The sequence below is a fragment of the Schistocerca serialis genome, chromosome 6 (assembly GCF_023864345.2).
Source record: "Schistocerca serialis cubense isolate TAMUIC-IGC-003099 chromosome 6, iqSchSeri2.2, whole genome shotgun sequence".
Taxonomy (NCBI): domain Eukaryota; kingdom Metazoa; phylum Arthropoda; class Insecta; order Orthoptera; family Acrididae; genus Schistocerca; species Schistocerca serialis.
The window spans coordinates 326,095,485-326,119,534 of record NC_064643.1 but is presented as its reverse complement, the minus strand read 5'-3'; the positions used below and the strand labels follow the sequence as shown (position 1 = coordinate 326,119,534).

General features: G+C 39.0%; 1 protein-coding gene across 2 annotated transcripts in view; it reads right to left on the bottom strand.

Moving 5' to 3' along the window:
• LOC126484378 (scm-like with four MBT domains protein 2) overlaps positions 1-24,050 on the bottom strand; it is a 194,327-nt gene that overhangs the window by 59,795 nt on the left and 110,482 nt on the right. For both annotated transcript variants that reach the window (XM_050107866.1, XM_050107867.1), the window contains exons 8-9: positions 15,400-15,685; positions 14,272-14,415 (exon numbers count right to left, since the gene is read on the bottom strand). In XM_050107866.1, coding sequence (XP_049963823.1) covers positions 14,272-14,415; positions 15,400-15,685 — 430 coding nt within the window. The remainder of the gene's footprint in view (positions 1-14,271; positions 14,416-15,399; positions 15,686-24,050) is intronic.

Here is a 24,050-nt window from a genome sequence, read left to right as displayed (position 1 = left end):
AGTATGCATATGGTAGGGCTGAAAAAGGTAAGTTGAAACAATGGACATGCTCTGAATATTTGCGCTCTTATAAAAGAAGGATTGACTTTGAGAATTAAGAAAATAGTTGATAAATTTACACATCCATGTACTTAAAGTAAATAGATGTGTGTGTGAGGAGAAAAATAATAATTATAAATTATAGAGTGCAAAAATCAGGTTACCTTCAATTCAGAAAGTGGATGCACTCATCGAGTGTATGTGATTTAAAAATTATAGAGTGCAGCAATCGGTAGTGCTTTTTAGATTTTATTATGCAAATCCAGATTTCGGCTAGTAGCTAGCCATTCTCAATCCATGTAAGTCCCTGTCGTTCGGGCGTCAGTCACAATTTGGAACTGAGAATGGCTGGCTACTAGCCAAAATCAGGATTTGCATAATAAAATCTAAAAAGCACGACCGATTGCTGCACTCTATAATTTTTAAATCACATACAGTCGATGAGTGCATCCACTTTCTGAACTGAAGGCAACCTGATGAAAAATAATATGTTAGTTAGGCAAGGAGCGGCTACATTCTTAGTTTATAAGTTGTTATTAAGTTTCTTTGCCAGGTAACAATGCAAGGACATGCCCTGGTAAAGGCAGAAAGGAGAATTTGGGTAGCTAGTACCAAAGAAAATGGGCCACACCACAATATGAGTACTTATATGTACATAAACATATGTGTGAATGTGACACTGTGAATGAATACGTGTATATGAAGAGATTACAGTATGCACAATGTTGCTAAGAGAAGTTTAGGTCTAGTACTACCAAGACAAAAAGCAGTCAGACCGATATTAAACGTGCAAGCTACTGATATGAGTGCCAAATAGGAGTGTTCATGATGCATTTACATGGAATCACGACTTATCTGAAAGTTCTTCTACAATATTTTCTCAGCAAAACCTACGTAGTGACATATTTAATTATATTATATACATAAGAATGGTATCCTAAGTTAGTACGCTGAATTATGCTCACTACAGGTACTTTCCAACAAGTAAGATTGATAACTTACATGAAACAGCACTGTAAGAATTCTGCAATTAGTTTATCAATCACTAAGTAAGCAAGTAATGCAGATGGAACCTTGGGACACAGCGTCTACCGCAAGCCAACACAAACAGATCTATATCTACAGGCCACAAGCTGCACAATGTGGTAAAGCATCACGTACGTTAGTTCATAGAGTATATGTGGTATCTGATACTGAAAGCCTATCGAGTGAAAGACATCATTTGAAGACAGTGTTCTGACAATGTTTTTTTATGAGAGACAGGTAAGTAATGCATTCAGGCCCAGACGAGTTCAGTCTATGCCACAGAATGAAGATATGAAGACGCCCACCACTTTGGCCATATTGTCAAGAATCTGAAGAGTCCTCAGAAGATTTGGCATTAAGTGTGTTTTTAACCATCTGCAAAACTGAGAAACCTGTTGGGTTCAGTTAACGATGATCTTGGCCTGAGGAAATGTGGTGTGTACAAGAGTCCTTGTCACTACGGGGCAGCATATATAGGCCAGACATGTCACACAGTACAAGAACGCTGCAATGAACATTGGTGTCATACATGCCTTCGCCAAACGGAAAAGTCGACAATTGTGGAACACTGTATCAATACAGGACATCGCATGATTTATGAGAAGACGCAAGTTGTATCCCCATCATTATCTTTCTGGGATGGCTTCATTAAGGAAATAATACATATCTGTACAGCTGATAATCTCAACAATAGGGATGCGGGATTTCAACAGAGCACAGCCTGGAACCCTGCATTGGCTGATATTAAATCACAACATGAAAATCAAGATTTTTCGATAACAGACCCATCATAACATTGGTCTAGTACGGTCTTTGGTGAGTAACATCTGACCACACTGTCAGTAAACGTAGCGTACAGCACATGAACAGGAAAGCCGCTCTGTGATTTCTGCGCCTGTGCATTCTTCGTGCGTGTGTTCTAGAAACGGGCCGTCGACGTGCGAATACCATCACTCATACCTAGCCACCAGCTATGATGAACCACCCAATGATGTCGGACAGTTGCTCCGAGTAAATATTGTGGAATTTGCACAACGTTATCCGGCGGCAAACCTGTGAAGACTATTTACAACATATCCGCCGGGAAAGCTTAGTACGACTCTTAGTCACACTAAGTGAGTAGTTTCACAAAGATACAAAGAAATGTGCACAAAGAGTTTATTCCATTATTCTATGGTGTGTAGATGATGGATTTCGGCAGCAGATTAAAAAAATAAATGTTTCTTCCAACTCCCTGTTACCATTCCTTGTAGATCAGTAGACATATTCCTAAAAGACTTGAGAAAGGCAGGACTAAGTACAACTATGTCTGCTTGTGTTAGTTAATGAGTAATGAAGATTTCTTCTCTTTCGTCAGCAATCTGTATATATGTATATTGTCCTTTTAACCTTGGAACTGAAAAAACAATTTTAATCATTATTTTGTGTAAGGTAATACTATTCCACGAACTTAAAGATTAAAAGTGTTACCTGCTCATGACAACTCTGTAAGAGACAAACCATCTTTGAATGGTCAAAGAAAATGTCAAGTACTGTGCATTTAAAATGATATTATATGCAACCTAAGGGCAAAAGCAAAACATAAAAACACATACAGTGGAACTGAAATATTGTTTTCTGCACAAGTTATAAATGTTATAACGAATCTAGGTGTGAATATGTATAAATTGTACCACATATGTACCTGATGTCTCAGCAACACACAGATACAGGCTTATGTGCACTTAGCTTAAATCAAATGACGTTGACCTGTAATGCTTACTTTGTATATGTTATGTGAAACTATATACATATTTTCAAAACAGATTGCAAAAGAAACTATACAGTAAGTAAATGCTGGGAGTGTGCTGTCAAAATGTTACATTTATGTGTGATATAGTGAGTGAAGGTGTGGATGCCTCAGTTAGCCAAATGTTTTCGGATCGTTTGTAGTGGTGAGGGACGCTAGACTTTGATACAAGGGGCCATATAAGGTGAAAACATTTACAGAATTTCCTGAAATTTAGTGAGATCTCAACGTGATCCTGAATGTACAGGATGGCCTTGGACACTGAAATATGCGCTGTATGACATGGTTCCAGTAGCACAGGTCAAAAATGACGGGCCTTTCAGTTGCGGTATCAATCACTTGCCTATACACACTGTCACACAGAGCAGCTCTATGGACACTTTGACAACCTGAAATGTGTTGTTATCTATAAACTTTGAAAACAAACAGTACTGCAGAGCCAAGTTATACCAACAAACTTATGAGATGCAAGTGCAAGAAACGTTGCTTAATGTGTGCAGTGCAGCCCTGCAGGTGGCATGTAGCAATTACTCTGCAATAATGGAGCCGCAGACTCTAACTTTGAATATGCCCTTTGTCGCAGCATGGAATTGGAAAATTAAACTTTCAGGACATGTAAATAAAACTGTAAAGTAGGAGAGAGCTGGCACATATATGATATACATTAAAATAAGTTTGGCCATCAATAAAGATATTTTAAACCCTGGTAAGGTCAAAAATACTTATGTAAGTTGTAACTGACAATAAATTTGAGTATGTTATGACGTATGTAGGGAAGGCACTGCTACTGTATACTGTCAGTCATCTGGTAATCATGGACCATGCCAGTATACAGTAGGGGACCAATTGTATTGGGACTTATGCTGGTTTTTCTATATGGGTATAAGTTTTATTTTTCTCTGTTTATTTTTATCCATTAATTCGCCTATGCAGTTTACAGAAAAGATTAAAATACAGAAAGTACACAGAAATCAAGCCAGTGCAGGTAGTGAGAAAAAAATGAAAAACATTAATTTTCTTATTTTTGTAAAAACTCCTCTTGGATGTTTTGTCGATCTTGTACTGTCATTCTTTTCCCATCCACAATAGAGAGAGGATGTGGATTTTTGATTAGTTCACTAATAGTGTGAAATATATTAATTTTTATGGTACGAAGTAAATTTCACCTATTAGTTCTTTATTTCATCTGATCTATCTATCTGTGTCACCTGTACCTGTAATACTTTGGAGAACCAATAAATTTAAGAGGAGCAAGCTGGACATTGTAGCATTGTCTCTAAGGAAGAGGTGGAGGTAAATAACTCCAAGGCTTGAACAACTATTAACTAATAATACAATGTTACATGTTACAGATTTTTCGTGTAAGCGAAAAATCATAAGCCTGACTGTCTGGAGTGTGCATCGCTGAGTGTAAATTAGCTAAAACACATGCTCCCGAGAGTGAACTCACTATTGTTTTGTCTCTTGTGCTGCACCAGCAAATTTCCATCGTAATTGTTATTCTTCTAATCATTAGTTAATCCGTAGAACTGGCGACGGTGACAGGGCAAACTGCCAGGTATCGCCTGACATGAAACTCATGACAACGCAAGCACACTCTGCCTCAATCACTTGTGATAACTGCTGTTACATTTGCTACTGTTTCTGTCAAAGTGAGTCTGGAAATTGACAACAGAAGGTGGTACCCGTCGATGGACAGGAAACTAGATATCCGTACACCCTTCTTACGCAAAATGAAATAAGTTTACGAGCAACAAGTGGCTTGCTCATTGGGAAAAATTGTGGACCAAAGCTATACTCAGATGCAATCCTTCGAACAGAGTGTTGTCGCCAAAATTATGCTTGGGTTTGGTTGAAAAAGTGTTAAGTCTTCAAGGAGCAAAATGCATTTGTAATGTGAGTTGCTTTCCTTATATCTGTTTTTATATATCAGTGTTAGTAGCAGATTTTTAATTCTTTCACAATAATTGTTTTAGTTGCTGGGTGCTTCAAAAGTTTGTTCAAGATAGAAGGGGAAAAAGGGTGCCCTATCAAAACAGCACAAAGGTGTTATACTCTGCCGCTTACAAACGTTCTGATTTGCCACAACTAAATCAATTTTGGTCACTATAACAAAATCAAAATAACTAATGCACAACCACCAAATGGACTCTCCATTAAATCAAAAGATGATCATCAAAGTGGAAATTTAACAAAGAAACAATCGCAGATATAGTACATCTGCGTGACTTGCATACCACATGAAAATTGAAAGTATTTTTATGGCATACAATGTGGTAATACTGGAAGCAGATTCCAGGGAAGACAGTCAAAAAATAATTTTGCAAATGATGTTAAACAATTGAACCACTGAAAGAGATTTATCACTATAAACGATGTGTCAACAACAGTCAGCCAAAGATATATCTTGGATTTAATATGTGAGCAAAATCTTGTGAATCACATGCAAAGAAAGGGAAATTAAGCTAAGATTCAAGAACTAAGAGAAAAAACAAGCATGTATCATGTGATTGAAGTACATCTAAGTGTCAGGGAGATCTTCTCAGCCATGAAAAACAGTTACATAAACTACAGTGAAATGGCATTTCATAGCTGTTTAGTGGGCAAAAATGATTGTGGTTATAGACACGTAACCACATTTTGCAAGGCAGAGAAGCAAATTTGTGGACATTGTGCTGAAGCTAATCAGTTAAAAAAACTGTCCCAACGCTAAAAGGTCACTAAAAAGTATACCTTGTGCAGTCAAGGAAAAGAGATGTCTGAAGTATGGAAATGAATATTGTATTTACAAGCTGCAAAGAGAAATCACAAAAATTGACTATGGTCAGTACCCCAACCACAGGACGTTTAACTGGACAATGATCAATTATGCATGAAATATATTCAAAGTTGCAAATATGGACAATCATTAGTTGTATAATGAAATGACGACAATGAAAATTTGTGCCAGATTTGGACACAAACCCAGATTTCCTGTTTATTGGATGTGGTCACCACCCTATTAGGCTATCCAAGTACGCTTCATGGCCACACCCAAATTTCTATATGTCATAAATCATGTGCCTACAGCCTGCACACCTACATTCCTTACCAAAATTTCCTTACAAGAGAGACATTTTAATTGAAAGTTGCTTGCCTGGCATCAGCAGATAAATATGGTATTGCAGTGCCTGTGTTGTTCAGAAATATGATGCACTGTTGCTTCAAACATGCATGCATTGTCAAAATCCCGAGCTGGTGTTGGAGGGCCATGCACATATTGCTCCAAACATTTCAACTGGGAGAGATCTGGTGACCTTAATGCCTAATGTAGGGCTTGGCAAGCAAGAAGACAAGCAGTAGAAACTCTTGCAGGGTATGGGCAGGCACTATCTTGCTGAAATGTAAGCCCAGGATGGTTTGCCAAGGAGGGCAACCAAACAGGGCATAGAATATCATCAACGTACCACAGTGCTGTAAGCGTGCGGTAGATGACAACCAAAGGAGTTGTTCCATGAAACAAAATGGCACCCCAGGAAATCACTCCTGGTTGTCAGGCCGTATGACAGGTGACAGGCAGGTTGGTAGCTCGCTGTTGTCCAGGGCATCTCCAGACATGTCTTAACTGGTGATTGGGGCTCAATTCGAAATGGGACTCATCACTGAAGGCAATTCTACTCCAGTCAATGAGATTTCAGGCACAGGTCTGGAGATGCTCTGGACAACGATGGGATAGCAACGCGACTGTGGCCCATCATACGGCCCAACAGCCAGAAAAAATGATCTGGGGTGCCATTTCATTTCGTAGCAGGACAAATTTAGTTGTTGTCTGTGGCACCCTTACAGCACAGCGGTACTTTGATGACATTCTATGCTCTGTTTTGATTGCCCTTCATGGCCAATCATCCTGGGCTTACATTTCAACAAGATAATGCCTGCTCTCAAATGGTGAAAGTTTCTACTGCTTGTCTTCATGCTTGCCAAACTGTATCTTGACTGGTAAAGTCACCAGATCTCTGCCCAATTGAGAAAGTTTGGAGCATTATGGGCACGGCCCTCCAAACAAATTGAGCTTTTCACTATCTAACACATCATTTGGACGGAGTTTGGCTTGATATCCCTCAGGAGGATATCCAACAATTCTATCAGCCAAAGCTAAACCAAATAACTGCTTGTATAATGGTTAGAGATGGACCAATGCATTACTGACTTGCCCATTTTGTGAAGCTCTTCCTCTTCAACAAATTTTTCTGAAATTGTAACCTTTTGTTTGTCTCTACATGTACATCACATCTACTGATTTCCATCCCATTTGGATAATTCCTTCAAGATGTGTCCTTTTTTTAAATCTTAGAGTGTATTTGCTAATGAAATTCTTTATAAATAAAGCTGAGAATTCCGCGTAAATGTCTGTTTTTATAGGATCATTGTACATAGCTCAAACTTAGTATTTTTCCATTTCATTACTTTCTGACTCCAACTACGTACACTTTTTCTGTGCATATTGTGATTTTTTGTGGATAAAAACATGCATAATGCCTATAAAAGGCATTTTTAATTTATTTATGCATACAATATACACTATTTTTAGTTTAAACTCATATTTTAATGATTTTGAGCAGCCACCTCAGTATTTTGATTTTTATGTCCTTATTTTTGCTTCAGGAATGAGGAGTGAAGAAAAAAGTGGGGGAATAATAGGAATTGAAATTTAAGTTTCTCACGATAGGATGACTTTCTCAGAATTTTACCATCAGCTCTTTGCAGAGAACTTGTCATAAATGGATATATTTCTCCGCAACAACCACTGGCAAGCCTTTGGTCTTGCAACAGTGAAAATTTAGCCTTTTAAGAGAGGCTCTGCAGCTGATGCAGAGCAGTTTTGTAGAAAATGAACAAATTTCACTAGCAGTTTTGACCCTTCTAAAACTGAGAGTGTTCCCTATAATGACTTTGCTGTGTGTGTGTTTGTGTGTGTGTGACGCTTGTAAGTTTGTGTAATTTCATTTGCATGTGTTAATGTGCTAATAATATGCCTCCTATCAAAAGTTCCAGAAGAGTACTCCTTGCACAGTGGTTAAAAAGAAAGGATTTTATTAGATCAGTCGGAGATGATGTACGCTATGATCGTTGTAGTAATAAATACACTATTCTTTTTCAGAAAATTTTCTATGGCATTTTTTCTTTGTAAAACATTAGAAAAATTATTTTAAACAATTAATTAAAATGAATGCCATTTTTTTTTAAAAATCATATCCATATAACTGAAAGAGCTTTCATCATTTCAGATAAAATGTACTAAAAAATTTCATGTTTAACAGCATGTCCCATCTGCATCATATATTGCAAGAATGTGAGACACAAAAGAATCTTTAACACACAAAATCTAGTCATTTATTACTGTTCCCGTACCTAAGGCACTGCAAAATAATTTTTACAAGGCTTTATGTGATCCATTTGTAAGCGCAAAAATACCACTTGAGAAACTCAGAAATCCAATTCTTAAGGGCATTTTGGAGACGTATGCATCAGAACATGTCCTTGATCCCTCGACACCGAGGAAAAATTATGTTCCCAAATTTTATACGCATAGGCTTTTGTACTGTATCATCATCACTTAAGACTGATTATGCCTTTCAGCGTTTAGTCTGGAGCATAGTCCCCCTTATAAAATTCCTCCATGATCCCCTATTCAGTGCTAACATTGGTGCCTCTTCTGATTAGCCTATTACTTCAAAATCATTCTTAACCGAATCCAGGTACCTTCTTGGTCTACCCCGACTCCTCCTACCCTCTACTGCTGAACCCATGAGTCTCTTGGGTAACCTTGCCTCTCCCATGCATGTAACATCACCCCACCATCTAAGCCTATTCGCCCTGACTGCTACATCTATAGAGTTCATTCCCAGTTTTTCTTTGATTTCCTCATTGTGGACGCCCTCCTGCCATTGTTCCCATCTACTAGTACCTGCAATAATCTTAGCTACTTTCATATCCGTAACGTCAACCTTATTCATAAGGTAACCTGAAGCCACCCAGCTTTCGCTCCCATACAACAAAGTTGGTTGAAAGATTGAACGGTGCACAGATAACTTAGTCTTGGTACTGACTTCCTTCTTGCAGAAGAGAGTAGATCGTAGCTGAGCACTCACTGCATTAGTTTTGCTACATCTTGTTTCCATTTCTTTCACTATGTTGCCATCCTGTGAGAATATGCATCCTATGTACTTGAAACTGTCCACCTGTTCTAACTTTGTTCCTCCTATTTGGCACTCAACCCATTTATATCTCTTTCCCACTGACATTACTTTCGTTTTGGAGATGCTAATCTTCATACCATAATCCTTACATTTCTGACCTAGCTCTGAAATATTACTTTGCAAACTTTCAATCGAATCTATCATCACAACTAAGTCATCCGCATATGCGAGACTGCTTATTTTGTATTCACATATCTTAATCTCACCCAGCCAATCTATTGTTTTCAACATATGATCCATAAATAATATGAACAACAGTGAAGATAGGTTGCAGCCTTGTCTTACCCCTGAAACTACTCTGAACCACGAACTCAATTTACCGTCAACTCTAACTGCTGCCTGACTATCTATGTAAAGACCTTTAATTGCTTGCAAAAGTTTGCCTCTTATTCCATAATCTCGTAGAACAGACAATAACTTCCTCCTAGGAACCCAAGTCATATGCCTTTTCTAGATCTATAAAGCATAGATACAATTCCCTGTTCCACTCGTAACACTTCTCCATTATTTGCCGTAAGCTAAAGATCTGGTCCTGACAACCTCTAAGAGGCCTAAACCCACACTGATTTTCATCCAATTTGTCCTCAACTAATACTCGCACTTTCCTTTCAACAATACCTGAGAAGATTTTACCCACAACACTGATTAAAGAGATACCTCTGTAGTTGTTACAACTTTTCTGTTTCCATGTTCAAAGATTGGTGTGATTACAGCTTTCGTCCAGTCTGATGGAACCTGTCCCAACTCCCAAGCCATTTCAATTATCCTGTGTAGCCATTTAAGATCTGACATTCCACTGTATTTGATGAGTTCTGACTTAATTTCATCCACCCCAGCTGCTGTATTGCACTGCAATCTATTGACCATTTTCTCCACTTCCTCAAATGTGATCCTATTTCCATCATCATTCCTATCTCATTGTACATCGAAATCTAAAACATTACTGATCGTATTTTCACCTACATTGAGCAACTCTTCAAAATATTCCTGCCATCTGCCCAAGGCATCAACAGGATTCACCAGCAGCTTTCCTTACCTGTCGAAAATACTTGTCATTTCCTTCTTACCTCCCTTTCGAAGACTGCTAATTACACTCCAGAATGGTTTTCCAGCAGCTTGACACAAAGTCTCAAACCTGTTTCCAAAGCCTTCCCAAGATTTCTTCTTGGATGCTGCAATTATCTGTTTGGCTTTGTTTCTTTCTTCAACATAACTTTCTCTGTCTACCTGAGTTCTAGTATGTAGCCATTTTTGATACGCCTTCTTTTTCCTTTTACAGGCTGCCTTGACTGTGTCATTCCACCAAGCTGTTTGCCTCAGCCTACTTTTACACACTACTGTTCCAAAACATTCTTTAGGCACTTCTAGTACTGTGTCCCTGTACCTTGTCCATTCCTTTTCCAATGACTGTAATTGACTACATTCAACTAACTGGTACCTTTCTGAGATCACTGTTATGTACTTGTGCCTGATTTCCTTATCCTAAAGTTTCTCCACTCTTATCCTCCTACATATGGACCTGACCTCCTGCACTTTCGGCCTCACAATACCAATTTCACTGCAGATTAAATAGTGATCAGTGTCATCAAAGAATCCCCTGAATACACGTGTGTCTCTCACAGCCTTCCTGAACTCCTGATCCGTTATTATATAGTCAATGACAGATCTGGTTCCCCTGCCTTCCCAAGTATACCGGTGCACGTTCTTATGTTAAAAAAAGGAGTTTGTGATTACTAAGCCCATACTGGCACAGAAATCCAAGAGTTGTCTCCCGTTCCTGTTGGCCTCCATATCCTGTCCAAATTTACCCATAACCTTTTGATACCCTTCTGTTCGATTTCCAAACCTGGCATTAAAATCACACATGAGCAGAATACTGTCCTTGTCCTTTACTCTAACAACTACATCACAGAGTGCGTCACAAAAACTATCAGGTAGACCTTGAGTTCTCTCACTTCTTCTTCTTTCTCACCCCTTACCCGAATGTCACTAAGAGCTAAAACATCCAATCCCATCTTACCTGTAGCCTCTGCCAGCTGTACCTTCTACCAGAGTAGCCCCCACTGATATTAATAGCTCCCCATCTCATTACCATTCGTTTGCCGAGTCGTATCTTAGGAGTCCCTGGTTTGTCAATTAGAGGTGGGCCTCTGTCACCTCCAAAGGTCCGAGGCATTTTGCTCTGATTGTTGCCAGCATAATATTTAAAGTACCAGGGAAGCAGGTTGCTAGCCTTACTTGCCCCGGGTCCCATTTTACCCCTAATGGTTGAGGGACTAATCGGTGGATTTGGTAGTCTTTGCCGTCTGAGCACAAAGGTGACCACAACTCAGAATATGTCCGACATGCCCAGCCTTATTCCAAAGTATCTGGTATCCCGGCTGTCAGGACCACTTACTTGGCCACTCATACATTGCCCGTGGTTCATGAACTAGGACATGACAACAGGAACCCACACCATGAACCACGCTAACTGTATTTGCCAAAATAAATGAAAACTATTTTTACACATGTAGATTTACTTTTTGTTTTGTCAACCACGTATTGGGTAAAATTCATGAGGTCCTAGTAACTTCAAACATACAGACATCTGTAAATGAAACAATTGATCCTACAGGGCACTATGTTGCTAACCTAGCTGAACAAAAATTAACTGAGAATGGGCCTGGTCAACACCATCTAGTGTGCTGTAAAGTCCCGCGACATGCAAATAATTCCACAACTGCCACCATCTTTGATGCTGAATTGTGTTAAGTTTTAATTAGAAATTGTAAAGAATAACATTACAAATAATTCTTTTATTCGCATTTAAGTGTCTACTTTATACACCATTTTCTAAGAAAATGCTTTTTACATTGTAGGTCTACTGTAATCAGATGACCTAAATAAAAGCAGAGTTGTTTTCCTGTTAAGTGATGCTGCTCTCTACATGCTGAAGAAGACCGGTAATGCAGTTAAAATATTCTACCCAAATGCAAAACACATTACATGTATTGTCTGTTGACCCAATCGGGTTGCAGAAGCAATTATGATAATGTCAATAATTTGATATCCTCAATTAAAAGGTATGTGTAAAAATATTGGGAAATACATAATTTTGAATGGTGCCAAAGCTGTAAAATAAATCAGTCATTTTAAAATGTTATTTTGGTCTATACAGGTGTTTTAAAAAGTCCCTGCACAGGTAGCTGCTTATAAAAAGAGCCTACCTGAGCTACTGTTACCCTCTCAGTCCATCCTTACTAGATGGGGTAGTTGGTTGAAAACTGCAGTTTTTTACTCTGTCATTCCCGATGCCATTAAATCAGTATGAAATAAAATTGGTACATAGTTAATTGCAACAAAATTGATATTTCAATATTCTACAGTAAATACTTCTTTCCTTTTAGGCAATAAATAGTTTCTCGCCAGATGTTGGTGTATGTATTAGAGATACACAAGCAGCATTTAAATGCAAAAATGTGCAACATTATTTAATTAACATTAAGGCATACTTCCCTAAATTTCCCTCTACAATAACAAAATTAGAAGCTAGGTGTCTGCCACTGGTAGACCCAACGTCAATTTGTGAGGAATTACATAGTTAGCTCTGTCGTGCTCTAGGGAAAGTATGAGTAGATGTAAAGAACAAATTGGACTGTGTTATAAACAAGAACCCAGACTACAGTTTCTTTTGTTCAGTGAAGAAGGTATTTTGTGGTGACAGCATGAATGAAGAACTTGACCAACAAATATGTTCATTCAAATTTGCACCTGTAACTTCTTGTTATGTAGGGAGGGATATTGTGCCTACAGAAATTTTTTGGCTGATAAGCACAGGAACCTAGCAGAAAATAATTTAAAAATGTTGTTAGTCATTAACTGTGCAAAAAGGGGAGTGAGGAGGAATGACAATAATAGTGCATATTTTAATGTACTTTTCATCTGATATTGCATGTACTGTAATTCGATAGTGCATGCATATGTATTTTTTGGGATTTTATGGTGCATAGGATTCTTGTCTTTAGTAATAAACAATTCATCACAATTTGAGAAGAACAGTGATGTCCATACCTCCAATACTAGAGGGAAAAATGACCTTTTTTTAGCCATTATTAAAGATGTCAATGGCCCAGAATGGAGTTCAATATAAAGCAACAAAAATTGTTGATCATTTGCACAATACCATAAAATGTCGGGCAGATAGCAAAAGGAGTTTTAAACACAATTTAGAATCATTTCTCTTGCACAACTCCTTATATTTCACGGGGAAATTTTTACTTAAAAACTAGTAGCCTTCTAAAGAAAAGGACTAGTTTTTAAGTGTATTTGCATGAATAGGACTAAAAAATTATGTTCATTAATAATACATTAATCAAGAATACATTATCATGTAAACTGACTTGTTCCATATCAGTGCGGTAAAAGAATGATTCAAATGACAAAACAAGTAAGTAACTAATCGGTCTATTGTTGTACAACTCAGTGAAAATTAAACACACTCATAGAGATTGAGTCAATAATTGAAGCACTGAGTACTAAATACTCTCATTCATTGACGGGGTATCTAGCAGACTATTAAAGCACTATACTGCATATATAAGCCCAGTAATTACCAAAGCTGGAATTTTTCCTTTAGCAATGGTCAGTTTCCTGAACGATTAAAGCACTCAGTATTAAGATCAATTTATATAAAAAGGAGAAATTTATATTGTTGAAAATTTTAGACCAATTTTTGTGCCATTTGGATTTCATAACGTTACTGAAAATAGATTTCAGTTCACATAATTTGATGTTAAATGTACAGTTCGATTTTAGAAGTGTTTTAATAACTGAAAATGCTGTATTCTCTTTTCTCCGCGAGGCATGGATGGATTCACATATAATGAAACACCAAGGGAAATTGTCAGGGATAAAGACAAATGGCAGCAGGTGAGCAACATAGTGACATAGCTAGTAAGGAGCTTAAAAAATATTAAATGAGTCTGAATTCTTTCTCAGCAGATAAAAATTGCTGAAGCAAACAGAAAAAGGTAACTCAACGATCAAGGAGTTCCAGTATTATTTTCTCACATCTTCTAATACATAACCTCAGATTGGAAAAAAAGGTGTAAGTACTTGCTCTGTTCAATGCACTCTTCCTTGAAATATAGCTACGTTTTTATATTGGCCTGTCAATTGTCAGAATTTGTTACTTACTTTGGTATGTTAACTTGGGCTGGCTGCCTCACTGGAACAGGCGTCGAGAAAGAACGAGGAGGTTTAAGAGGATAAGAATTGCTCTCACACCAGCCCACAGGGAAAATGTCCAGGGAATCAATATTGACTACGTATTGACGAGATCTGTAAAAGAAAGTTTCACACGTATGCCAGAATGCATTGTCAAAAAAGATGAACAATTTGGAATAAACATGAATTTTGTAAAATTAATAAGTGTGTTACAGTGCCAAATGTAACACTTGTGTGTGTCGTAATTTGTATTAGAAATTTATCAGACAATGAATTTTAGTGATATGTATGTACTCGAGTTCATGTCGACTCTGCATACGGAACAAAGAAAGTGAATGGTGAGGTATGGGGATGAAACAAGAACACACTGTAGAATGAGATGGTGGAATGGTTAAGAACTTGGATACTCATTTATAAGAAGTGAGGTTTACATCCTAATGAATGTTTCCTATGGTTTGTTTAATTTACTTGAGGTGAATGCTATGATGGTTCTCTTAATGGCATGGAGGATTTCTTTACTTGCACTTCACTTCCTCAAATGAAGGGCAGGAATGTAGCTTAAGCTTTAAGATCCCATTACTGATGATGTCACTAGAGGCAGATCATACACTTGTACAGAAGAAAGACAGGTAAGGAAATTCATAATGTCGCTTTGAATACGCCTTAACTGATTTAAGAAAACTGCTTAGAACTAACCTGGATGGCTGGACATGGCTTTGACCTCACTGTTCTTGCAAGTCCAATACTTAACCACTACGCTACCTTACTCAGTTTTTATGAGTTAGTGCTTTATCTCAAATTATGTTGACAGTATCACCTTTTCTTACTTTTTAACAATACTTTAGATACAGCATAAGTATGCCATACTATTTACGTATCTACACAATTGCAATGAACAAAAAATTAATGTAATGCACGTAGTCCAGCAGAACACAGAATAGAAACACTTGATAAATAAAAAACTTTTGCTAGAATGCTATTAGAGACTCGGTTATGTTATCATACTTTCTATTCAGCACTACTATTACTATGAGTTCAGTATTAATGAAAGATCCATTAGAAACGCAGCAGGTAACAACTGATGAAGAGAGAGATTACCTCTCTCGAGGCTCTGATTCGAGACGTATCCACAATAGATGCTGAGTGATGTTTGCAATAGTTGCAGCACAAACACGATCAGGATTATTTGGGTCAACAGCTTCCAAGGCTGCACCTTGACAAAATCCCATTTCAGAAGCAGAACGGCGTGGTGGAAAAAGTGCTGTGGGAGCAGTCTCGACACCAGGCATCTTTGACAAATAATTAACCCATGAAAAAGTCTCTCCATCATTGCTCTGCCATCCCCGTGGAGGTGACAGAGTTATTCCATTCTCTTCACACCAACCTGCACAGACAAAGATGTAGATGTAGCTGAAAGATCTAACAACTGTGTTAAAGAAGGAAAGAATACAATTCCTATAAAAGCAGGGACTAGAGACATTAGGACTTTGCTGCATATTCATGATTATAGGACAACTATACTAAAATCTTTCTTAAAGGACATCATAGTCACCGTTGACTGTATAAAATATTTATTGTTACTATTGCAATTTTGGCCTTATGGCCATTTTCAAGTAAACTGCAAAAGTTACATTCTGTCAGAATATAAAACTATCTGACATGAGTACATGTCGTCGTCAAAATGCAGCTTTTTGAATGTGAGAGTCCCACAAGATCTGATGAATATGACACTTATTACATCGTAATATGTTGTTAAATATATACTGAACTGTCGATGTTACCATCGTTCTAATAATCTATCACACATACAAGTTCAGGAGCACCTGTACTCATCAGATCTTGTGGGACTCTCACATTCAAAAGCCTGCATTTCGACAATGACATGTACTCAATTCAGATAGTTTTATATTCTGGCAGAATGTAACTTTTGCAGTTTACATGAAAATGGCCATAAGGCCGAAATTGCAATAGTAACAATAATATTTTATACAGTCAACGGCGACTATGATGTCCTTTAAGAAATATTATATGACTGTGAATCCCAACCATGAGAAGTTAATCATGTACTAAAATCAATCTTTGACTATGTGGTAAAAAATTCAACAATGAGAACAAGCTCTATAGCACGTATTAAGTATTGTGAAACTGTAGGTGAACACCTACCATTTTCGAGACACAATACAACATGAAACCACAGTGCTTGTCAGTTTAACCTTCAGTGGGTGAAGCTGTGAAGACATAGAAACTGAATGTCAGTCTACACAATGTAGCAGTAATAGTTGGCGCAGGCCACCACTACTGCAACTGTGGCAATTGCAGTAATAATTTGTTGCAGCATTCCACCATCGTGGTCAGCCTCTGCACTTTGGTATGAACACCTGGTACGCAAGCACTGGTGTTACTGAAATCCAGGACACCACTTAGTATCACTACAAGGGAGCTACACGATCCTGGAGCATCTGTTTCAACACACCTAACCTTGTGATATATAAGTACTGGCTGCTCAGCCGGCAAATTCCATCGAATCGGCAACTGCTGGGAAGCAGGCGATCCCCTTGTGGCCCGGAGAAGAATCATCACTCTCTGTCGTCCAATGGTGCAAGTCGTCCTGCCTGTCACCCACAGGACCGTCCATCATATAGTCTGGCATCAGCTCTGAAAGGCAGAGGGTTGAACTCTGTCCCTTCTAACCACCGACCCACTTAGTGTCCACTGTTGCCGGATGCCACTAGTCAGACATCAAGGGCCAGTACATAGTATCTTACGTACAACAAAACCGGCTGAGATGTCACTGGCATCCTTAATAACAGTGTCCCAGTAACCAGAAGTGTGCAGCTGAATCTCTGTATTGTTACATTCCTTAGGAGATTGATACTGAGGCAATATTCTGCAATCATAGATTTGCCTGGATGTTTTAAGCATGTGTGGTGCTGCTTACTCTCTGTTAAACAGTACTAATGACTTGACCGCAAGGAAACGAGGGTCCATCATAGATAGCCACCTTGCACAAACTGAGAACATCCATTACATATCTTGAAAGGGCCCTAATCTTAAATGGTGTCCCAAATATCCCCTTTACACTGTGCTTCTTTGGAATATGACCTAAACAGTATCTTATGTACAACAAAAAAGCTGTAGACTTAAATGTCACCTCATTATTCTCATCATTCACCTAAATCATAATTGGGCCTTAGTGATCTGTCTCTCACAATACCCTTTCGGCTAACTCAGTTGACAAACTTTCAGAATCTGGGATAATTTTGGATCCTATGACTTATGATACAAAGTATCCCCTGAAAGTGAGCAAGATGGTGACAACAATTAGTCAGAAGATACAAAACAGTGTAAACTGGCTACCTATAAGTAGCATGTCCCAAGGTATTACCACCCTTCCTCCAAAGCCACACACCCAGAAAGGAAATGTAGGTGCCCTTTTCCATCTTCATAATACAGTGAATATTTTAGCAGACTGAAATGAGATGCTGTTGGGTAATGTGTCACTATTGATATTGTCTCGTGCTCATCATCTATGGTTGCTTATTGTGAGTGTTGTCTTTCTGCAGATGTTGTCTTTTGGTATCTGTGGTGGAACAGGTCTACACACTGACAGATTAAATTGGCATGCACAGTGATCTCTCATTATATTTGCATCTTCAAAATGATATAGAGATCACTTACTGATATATCTGCTGTTCCTGAAGACATTACCCCACTGCAGTTTCACAAGATATGTTAATATATGTCCCATTTTCCTGCAGAGTTGCACAGTTGTTGTCTAAATTCAGTTCCCACAATAAAACTTCACGAGATCATTCAGTACCTCACCAATAACTCATGCTGTTAGGATAATATCTAGACAGCAGCAAACACAGTTCATCATACCCTCCAGCTCTATCTTCGTGTTGAGGAAAGTCTGATGATCACTTGATATACAATAGGTGCTGCAAATAGGTATTGTCAAAGATTTCCAGTTAAACATTCTAGAGTAATGAAGCTCACAAATTACACAATCATGATCCTCAGATAAATAATTATTTGTTGAAGACTGTGAAACTACTAAAAAATCTTTTTTTTTAAACTTTTTTTAAACTCAGGAGATGCAAAGGACTACACTTATTAATAAAAAAAAAAAAAACAATGGAGTAACTTGACTTTGTAATTAATTCATCAGTGTTGTTCAAGAGATTTATTCTTTATTATTCATGTCAGAAGAATCTCTGATATGTGTATGTTTGTAACAGTTATTTTTACAACAAGCAAGAAGTCTGTCATTGGTGGAGAGGTAGAGGGGAAGTTTCAGATAGCATGTTTCGAAAGCAACTGAAGAGTACTTATAATGTTAAATTTAATAGCAATAAAGATGGAAAGATAGAGATTGATCTAAAATTGTAAATACGAATGGTACATTATTTTCTGAGCCAACCAAATAATAAATATATTAAAGAAACAGGAGGCTAAGAAAACCAACCAATGGGAGCATCCCTTGGTGGACACAGGCTTCAAGGAAGAGACACTATGGTTGTTGCAACTGAGGGAACTGCTGAGGAGATGCAGTTGGAATGTTGATAGTGACAGTTGCACATTATCAGGCAAGAGAGCTGGGGTGCCAGCTGACACTTTAGAGGGCTGCCACCAAAACCCTCAGTCTCCGACAAAGTGGTCCACTATGTCATCCTCAGGAACCACTGTCAGTGAAAAGTCAACTGTTAGGTTGGGAGACTCTAGCCAGAAACTTGACGGGAATCAAATTGTGGAATGTAGATTGTACAGGGAAGAGTTCCATGCACAAAGCAATCAGCAATTTATTGCATCATACATTACTGTTATTAGAAAAGTGCATTAACTTTAGAGAATTGCTGGGACATCATCTAAGAGCAGTCATTAACAGTGTGACACCTTTTAACAGGTCATACAGTGTTCAGAACTGGTTTCTTGAACTGCTGTCTTCTCTTTCACAGAAGCCTTAAATATTCCTGACTCTGAACTTGAATAGTTTCTTGTGGAACTTTGCTTGGGGCACAAGATAGGATCAGTTAGGACACAGCCTAGCATTGCTGCATCGAAAGCTGAATCCTCAAGTCAATGAAAATAAATGGATGTTCACCTTATGTATAACTGTTGTCATGTTCTTTCACTTGGACAATTCTGTGTCTGATGTGTCTTGTTGCTGGAGCCAACATTACGCTTAATCTTTTTCTCAGCATTAATAGAAATGTAAAGGCCAGTAGAAGCTATTAGCAGTTTTGATTCTTAGTGTGTACGTTTAGCTTATTCTGGCATTGCTATTTCTGCCAATTACAAACAACAATACCGTTGAGAGTGAGAAGTGGCCATTTCATATGCAAGAAGTTGTGTGTGGGGGAATAACAGTAGCAGGCATGAAGTATCTTGACATTATCATTGTGAGATTGAAGCTCTTTTGTTCGTGCTTGCTTTAATGATACATATGTTTTTGGACGGGGTCTGCCTTCACCTCAGGAAAACCATACCATGTGGTAAAAAGGTATGCATACATAATTTTATGTGTTCTTCAAAAATTTGTAAATGTGATTTAAAAACTAATATTTACATGTGTACAGACAGTAAAGAACATTCTTTATGTTTAAGAGGCATAAAATAAAAGCCCACTGATGATGCTGCAACTGCAGTGAAAAATGTTTCAGATACAAAAACAAAATTGTGTTTTGCTAAAGGCAGGCCCCATCCAAAAACATATGTATTGTCTTGACATTGTAAGAAAGAGAGAGAGTGGTCTGGCCGATTGACTGTGGGGTGTCAAGGAGGAGATGACCCTTCTTTCTGTGTGCGTTTTTTGATAACGAGTTGACAGGTGATGTTCACAGCTGGCATTTTTGGAGATGGCTGCTAAGAGTCACCATATAGGTGACAAATGTGCCACGTAAAGAAATGAAGGAGGTTTAAATGTATCAAAAAATCATTGTCTATCCGTCTGTCTGTCTGTTAATAACCCTTTTTCTATGGAGCAGGTACACATATCAAGTTGAAATATAATTCACATAATAAGGCCCATGGTCCCTTGGCGGAGTAACCTATGTCAATGCAGTCAAAAGATTGGGCATTTATACCACATATTCTGATAAAACTCATTTGTGAAAACCTATAAGGTACCTCCTGTTGGCCTAGAATCATGAAATTTGACAAAAAGCAAGGCCTCACAATGCTACCAAATGAAAAAATCTGGAAGCTGTAATTATGTAATAATACCACACGAAAGAAAGGTATTTATTTAATTTTTTTTTAAATTTTTTAATCTGACTCTGTGTTTGTTCATCCGTCTATTAAGACACCTTTTTCTCAGGAACGGGTGGAAGTGGGTAGAAGTACAAGTTGAAAAATACAAAGGTCCAAAGATCCTTGAGGGGTGTAATAAACATAATGATCTGGCCATTTAATTTACATATTTTGGTACTAGCAAACTCATTCCTCAAAACCTACAGTGTACTTCCCATTGACCTACAATGGTGAAATCTGGTGAAGAAACAAGGTTTCATTGTATAAGTAAAGGAAAAAATCCAAAAACTATTAATGCATAATCATATCACATGAAAAAAATATTTCTTTTGTCATTTTTCATCTGGCATCAGACTTGAAATTAAGAGAATCACAGTTCTGCAATCCAGGATGACCGTCACACAAATAACTTGAAATGCCATACCTCTCCTGGATATCTGGTGATGGATAAATTTTGAAATGCACCGTATGAGTCATTCCTTGCCTGATGTTTGACTCTTACCATTGCAACCCAGTCAGCCTGAATACAGAACTAAGTATCATAATAATGATCGCTTGCCTCCTACCTGACTTTATGTCACATTTATATTATTGAAATTAAAACATTCTCGAAAATCTTGGAATCCCTGGGACCAATATCTTGCCAGTATCAATGTCAATAAGAAACAAAAATGGTTGAGTTTCTCGAATCCTGGTATGGATGAACTGTATATATAGGTAATTAAGTTTGTACGGAATCTTCCCAGTCCAAGAGTAATCTAACTGATAGGATCCTTGTTAGCATGCTACCAAGGCTTTAACACAAGCTGAAAAAAAAGTCTGATTGCAACAGGAGAAAGCCGGAAAAGTGTTACACGTTCTTGCTGATGGTAAAAGTTTTGAATGGCATTATGTACTATGTGAAAAGTGAAACTGATAAAGAAGACCTCATGATGGATTTTTTTTTTTTTTTGATGATTAATTCATTTTAAGATAATCTAATCATAGATCAAGGAAGATGTTGCTACAATACAGACTGCCATATATTGTCCATTGAGACAGTTGTGTAAAGAGAAAATGAAATATTATGACCTCACTGCTTCCGGATTGCACACAGTTTTGCAGTGTGGACTGAGAATTTGTAACAGTCTTACTTCGAAGATATGAACAAGAAAGGAAAAAACTTCTGGGTTTAATGCCCAACTGACGATGAAGTCATTAGAGACACCACGAGCTTGGATATCTGTGAGTTCTTACTCTCTGTGACACCTCTCCTGTGTCATGCTATTCTCTCTGATGCCTCCCTTGTGTCATCCTACTCCCTCTGGCCCTTCCTCTTCCTCCTTGTCTCTCCTTGTCCTGACAACAAATGGGTCCTTTTCCATCTACAGTCTGAGGGACCAGCTCCTCCTTTACAAGTTTTTCCAACTTGTTCATCCTGTCCTGAGCAAAGGACAGACTATTTCTGGAGGCCTGGTATGGTTTCTTTCACTTTTAAACGTTTCTCAACAGCAAAGACTTGCAATGTCAACTATGAAGATCACTACTGACCAACCAATGTTGTTCTGCTAAAGAGATGGAACCAGTAAGACCTTAACAATGCAGCACAGAGACTCAAGGCAGCATGAGGATAATAATTTCGCGGTGCAACGGTAAAGGGGTCGTCTTTATTTGTGAACATTGCTATATTGTTGCAAGCTACATATTGGGAGCTATACCAAATGCAAAAGTCATCATCATATAGACCGTGGGGGTGACCAATGGTCCAATGGAAGTCATTAGCCCACTGATGGCAATGACGAAGAGTGTGACATTTAGACCGGAGCCCTGTGGGGCAGTGTTCCCTTGCACTCGTCACAAGCTGACTGAGATACCAACTCTAACCCAAAATAACTGGTAGGATGTGTAGTAACCAAGTAATACACGAAAGTGGTCCAAGTAACATAAATATGGCTTTATTCTTAAACTTCTGAACAATAACAAAAATAAGTTTCTTGTGAATCCAGACGTAACAAGACACAGAACTGATGCGAACATTGCAACTGGATGAACATAGAGAGAGTCTGTCAATGCTGCTCTACACATACATATGCAAGTTGTCAGCAGATAGTGTGGCAGAGAATGCGCCATATGCACGTCTCCCATGTGGCAGAGAATGCGCCATATGCACGTCTCCCATGTGGCAGAGAATGCGCCATATGCACGTCTCCCATAGGGACCTCCAGGGCCCAGCCAACACTTATGTAGTTGATGGCCGATTGAAATGCACACAAGCAGCGTCTCACACTTGGCGCACTCACACTCACACGCACTAGTAGTGGGAAACAACACACCTCTCCCTTGTGTGAATTGGCCGCCCAGTAGATGGAGGAGACACCAGCTGTGTGGCGAGAGACATATCCATTGGATCCGGAGCAGTGGTAGCTGGTGCCAATGGAGGGGGCAGGAAGATGGGTTAGGTGGGCACTGGAGAATAGGGCCACAACATGTGGGGATGTGGGCATGCCTGAGGGCGATGGGCCCCCAAAGCACCTGCTGACAACACTGAAGAGGAGGGTGCCATTTCCTGCACTGTCAACAGCAGGCAGGTCTCAGTGAGGAGGAGATGGGGCTGGGACCACTGGCGACGATGGATCAGGCAAGGATGGCGAGAGGGCCGGTGGAGGTGGCCCAAATGGAGCGACAGGCTGCGGCAACGGACACCGAGGTCAGAGATGGACCGGCGCCCGGCAATAGGAAGCTGGAATTCCAGGATGTCGCACATGGAGGAGGCAGCCAAAGGGACAGAGGCAACTCCACAGAAGGTGATGACGGACTCGAGGCAGAGGGAGTTGGGCAGGTTGCAATGATGAAGGCCACACACACAAACCAGTAGCTTCTGGCAGCAAGCAGGGGTGCAACTGATCAAAGTGGTGGACTACTAACACATTGGCTGTACAGACATCACAAAGATGGCGTCCCCTGTGATGGACAACAGTGGCCAGTATCTACTTGGGCTGGCGATGAAACTTTTGCACTCAAACTGACAATCTCCAAGCGAAGTGGCCAGACAAACTGTGACAGGTGTGGTGTATGCTGCAAAAGGTGGAGGTGCCTGGGTGGCTGCCGGTTGTGAAGCAACTCAGCTGGGCTCTGCTCCCCCTTAGGGTTCACTGCTAAGGGGGAGCAGAGCTTGGCGAAAGGTCTTCAGAAAATGGAGAAGGGCATCATCCATTGAAGAATCCTCAACAAACTTTTTCATTTGGGACTTGAAAATACACACTAGTTGTTCTGACTCACCATTTGATTTGAGGGTGGAATGATGGAGCCATAACATGACGAATGCTGTGACGGAACAAAACAACTTAAAGGTGTGAGAAGTGAACTGGGGCCCATTATCGGAAACTAATTGTGACCTCAACTGATGTCATCGCACGCTGGAGAATGTAAGGAAACCAGGCAAACGCATCCACAACCAAGAGCCAACAGGAATTCGCGAAGGGATGTGAGAAGTCTACACGAATGCATTCCCATGACTA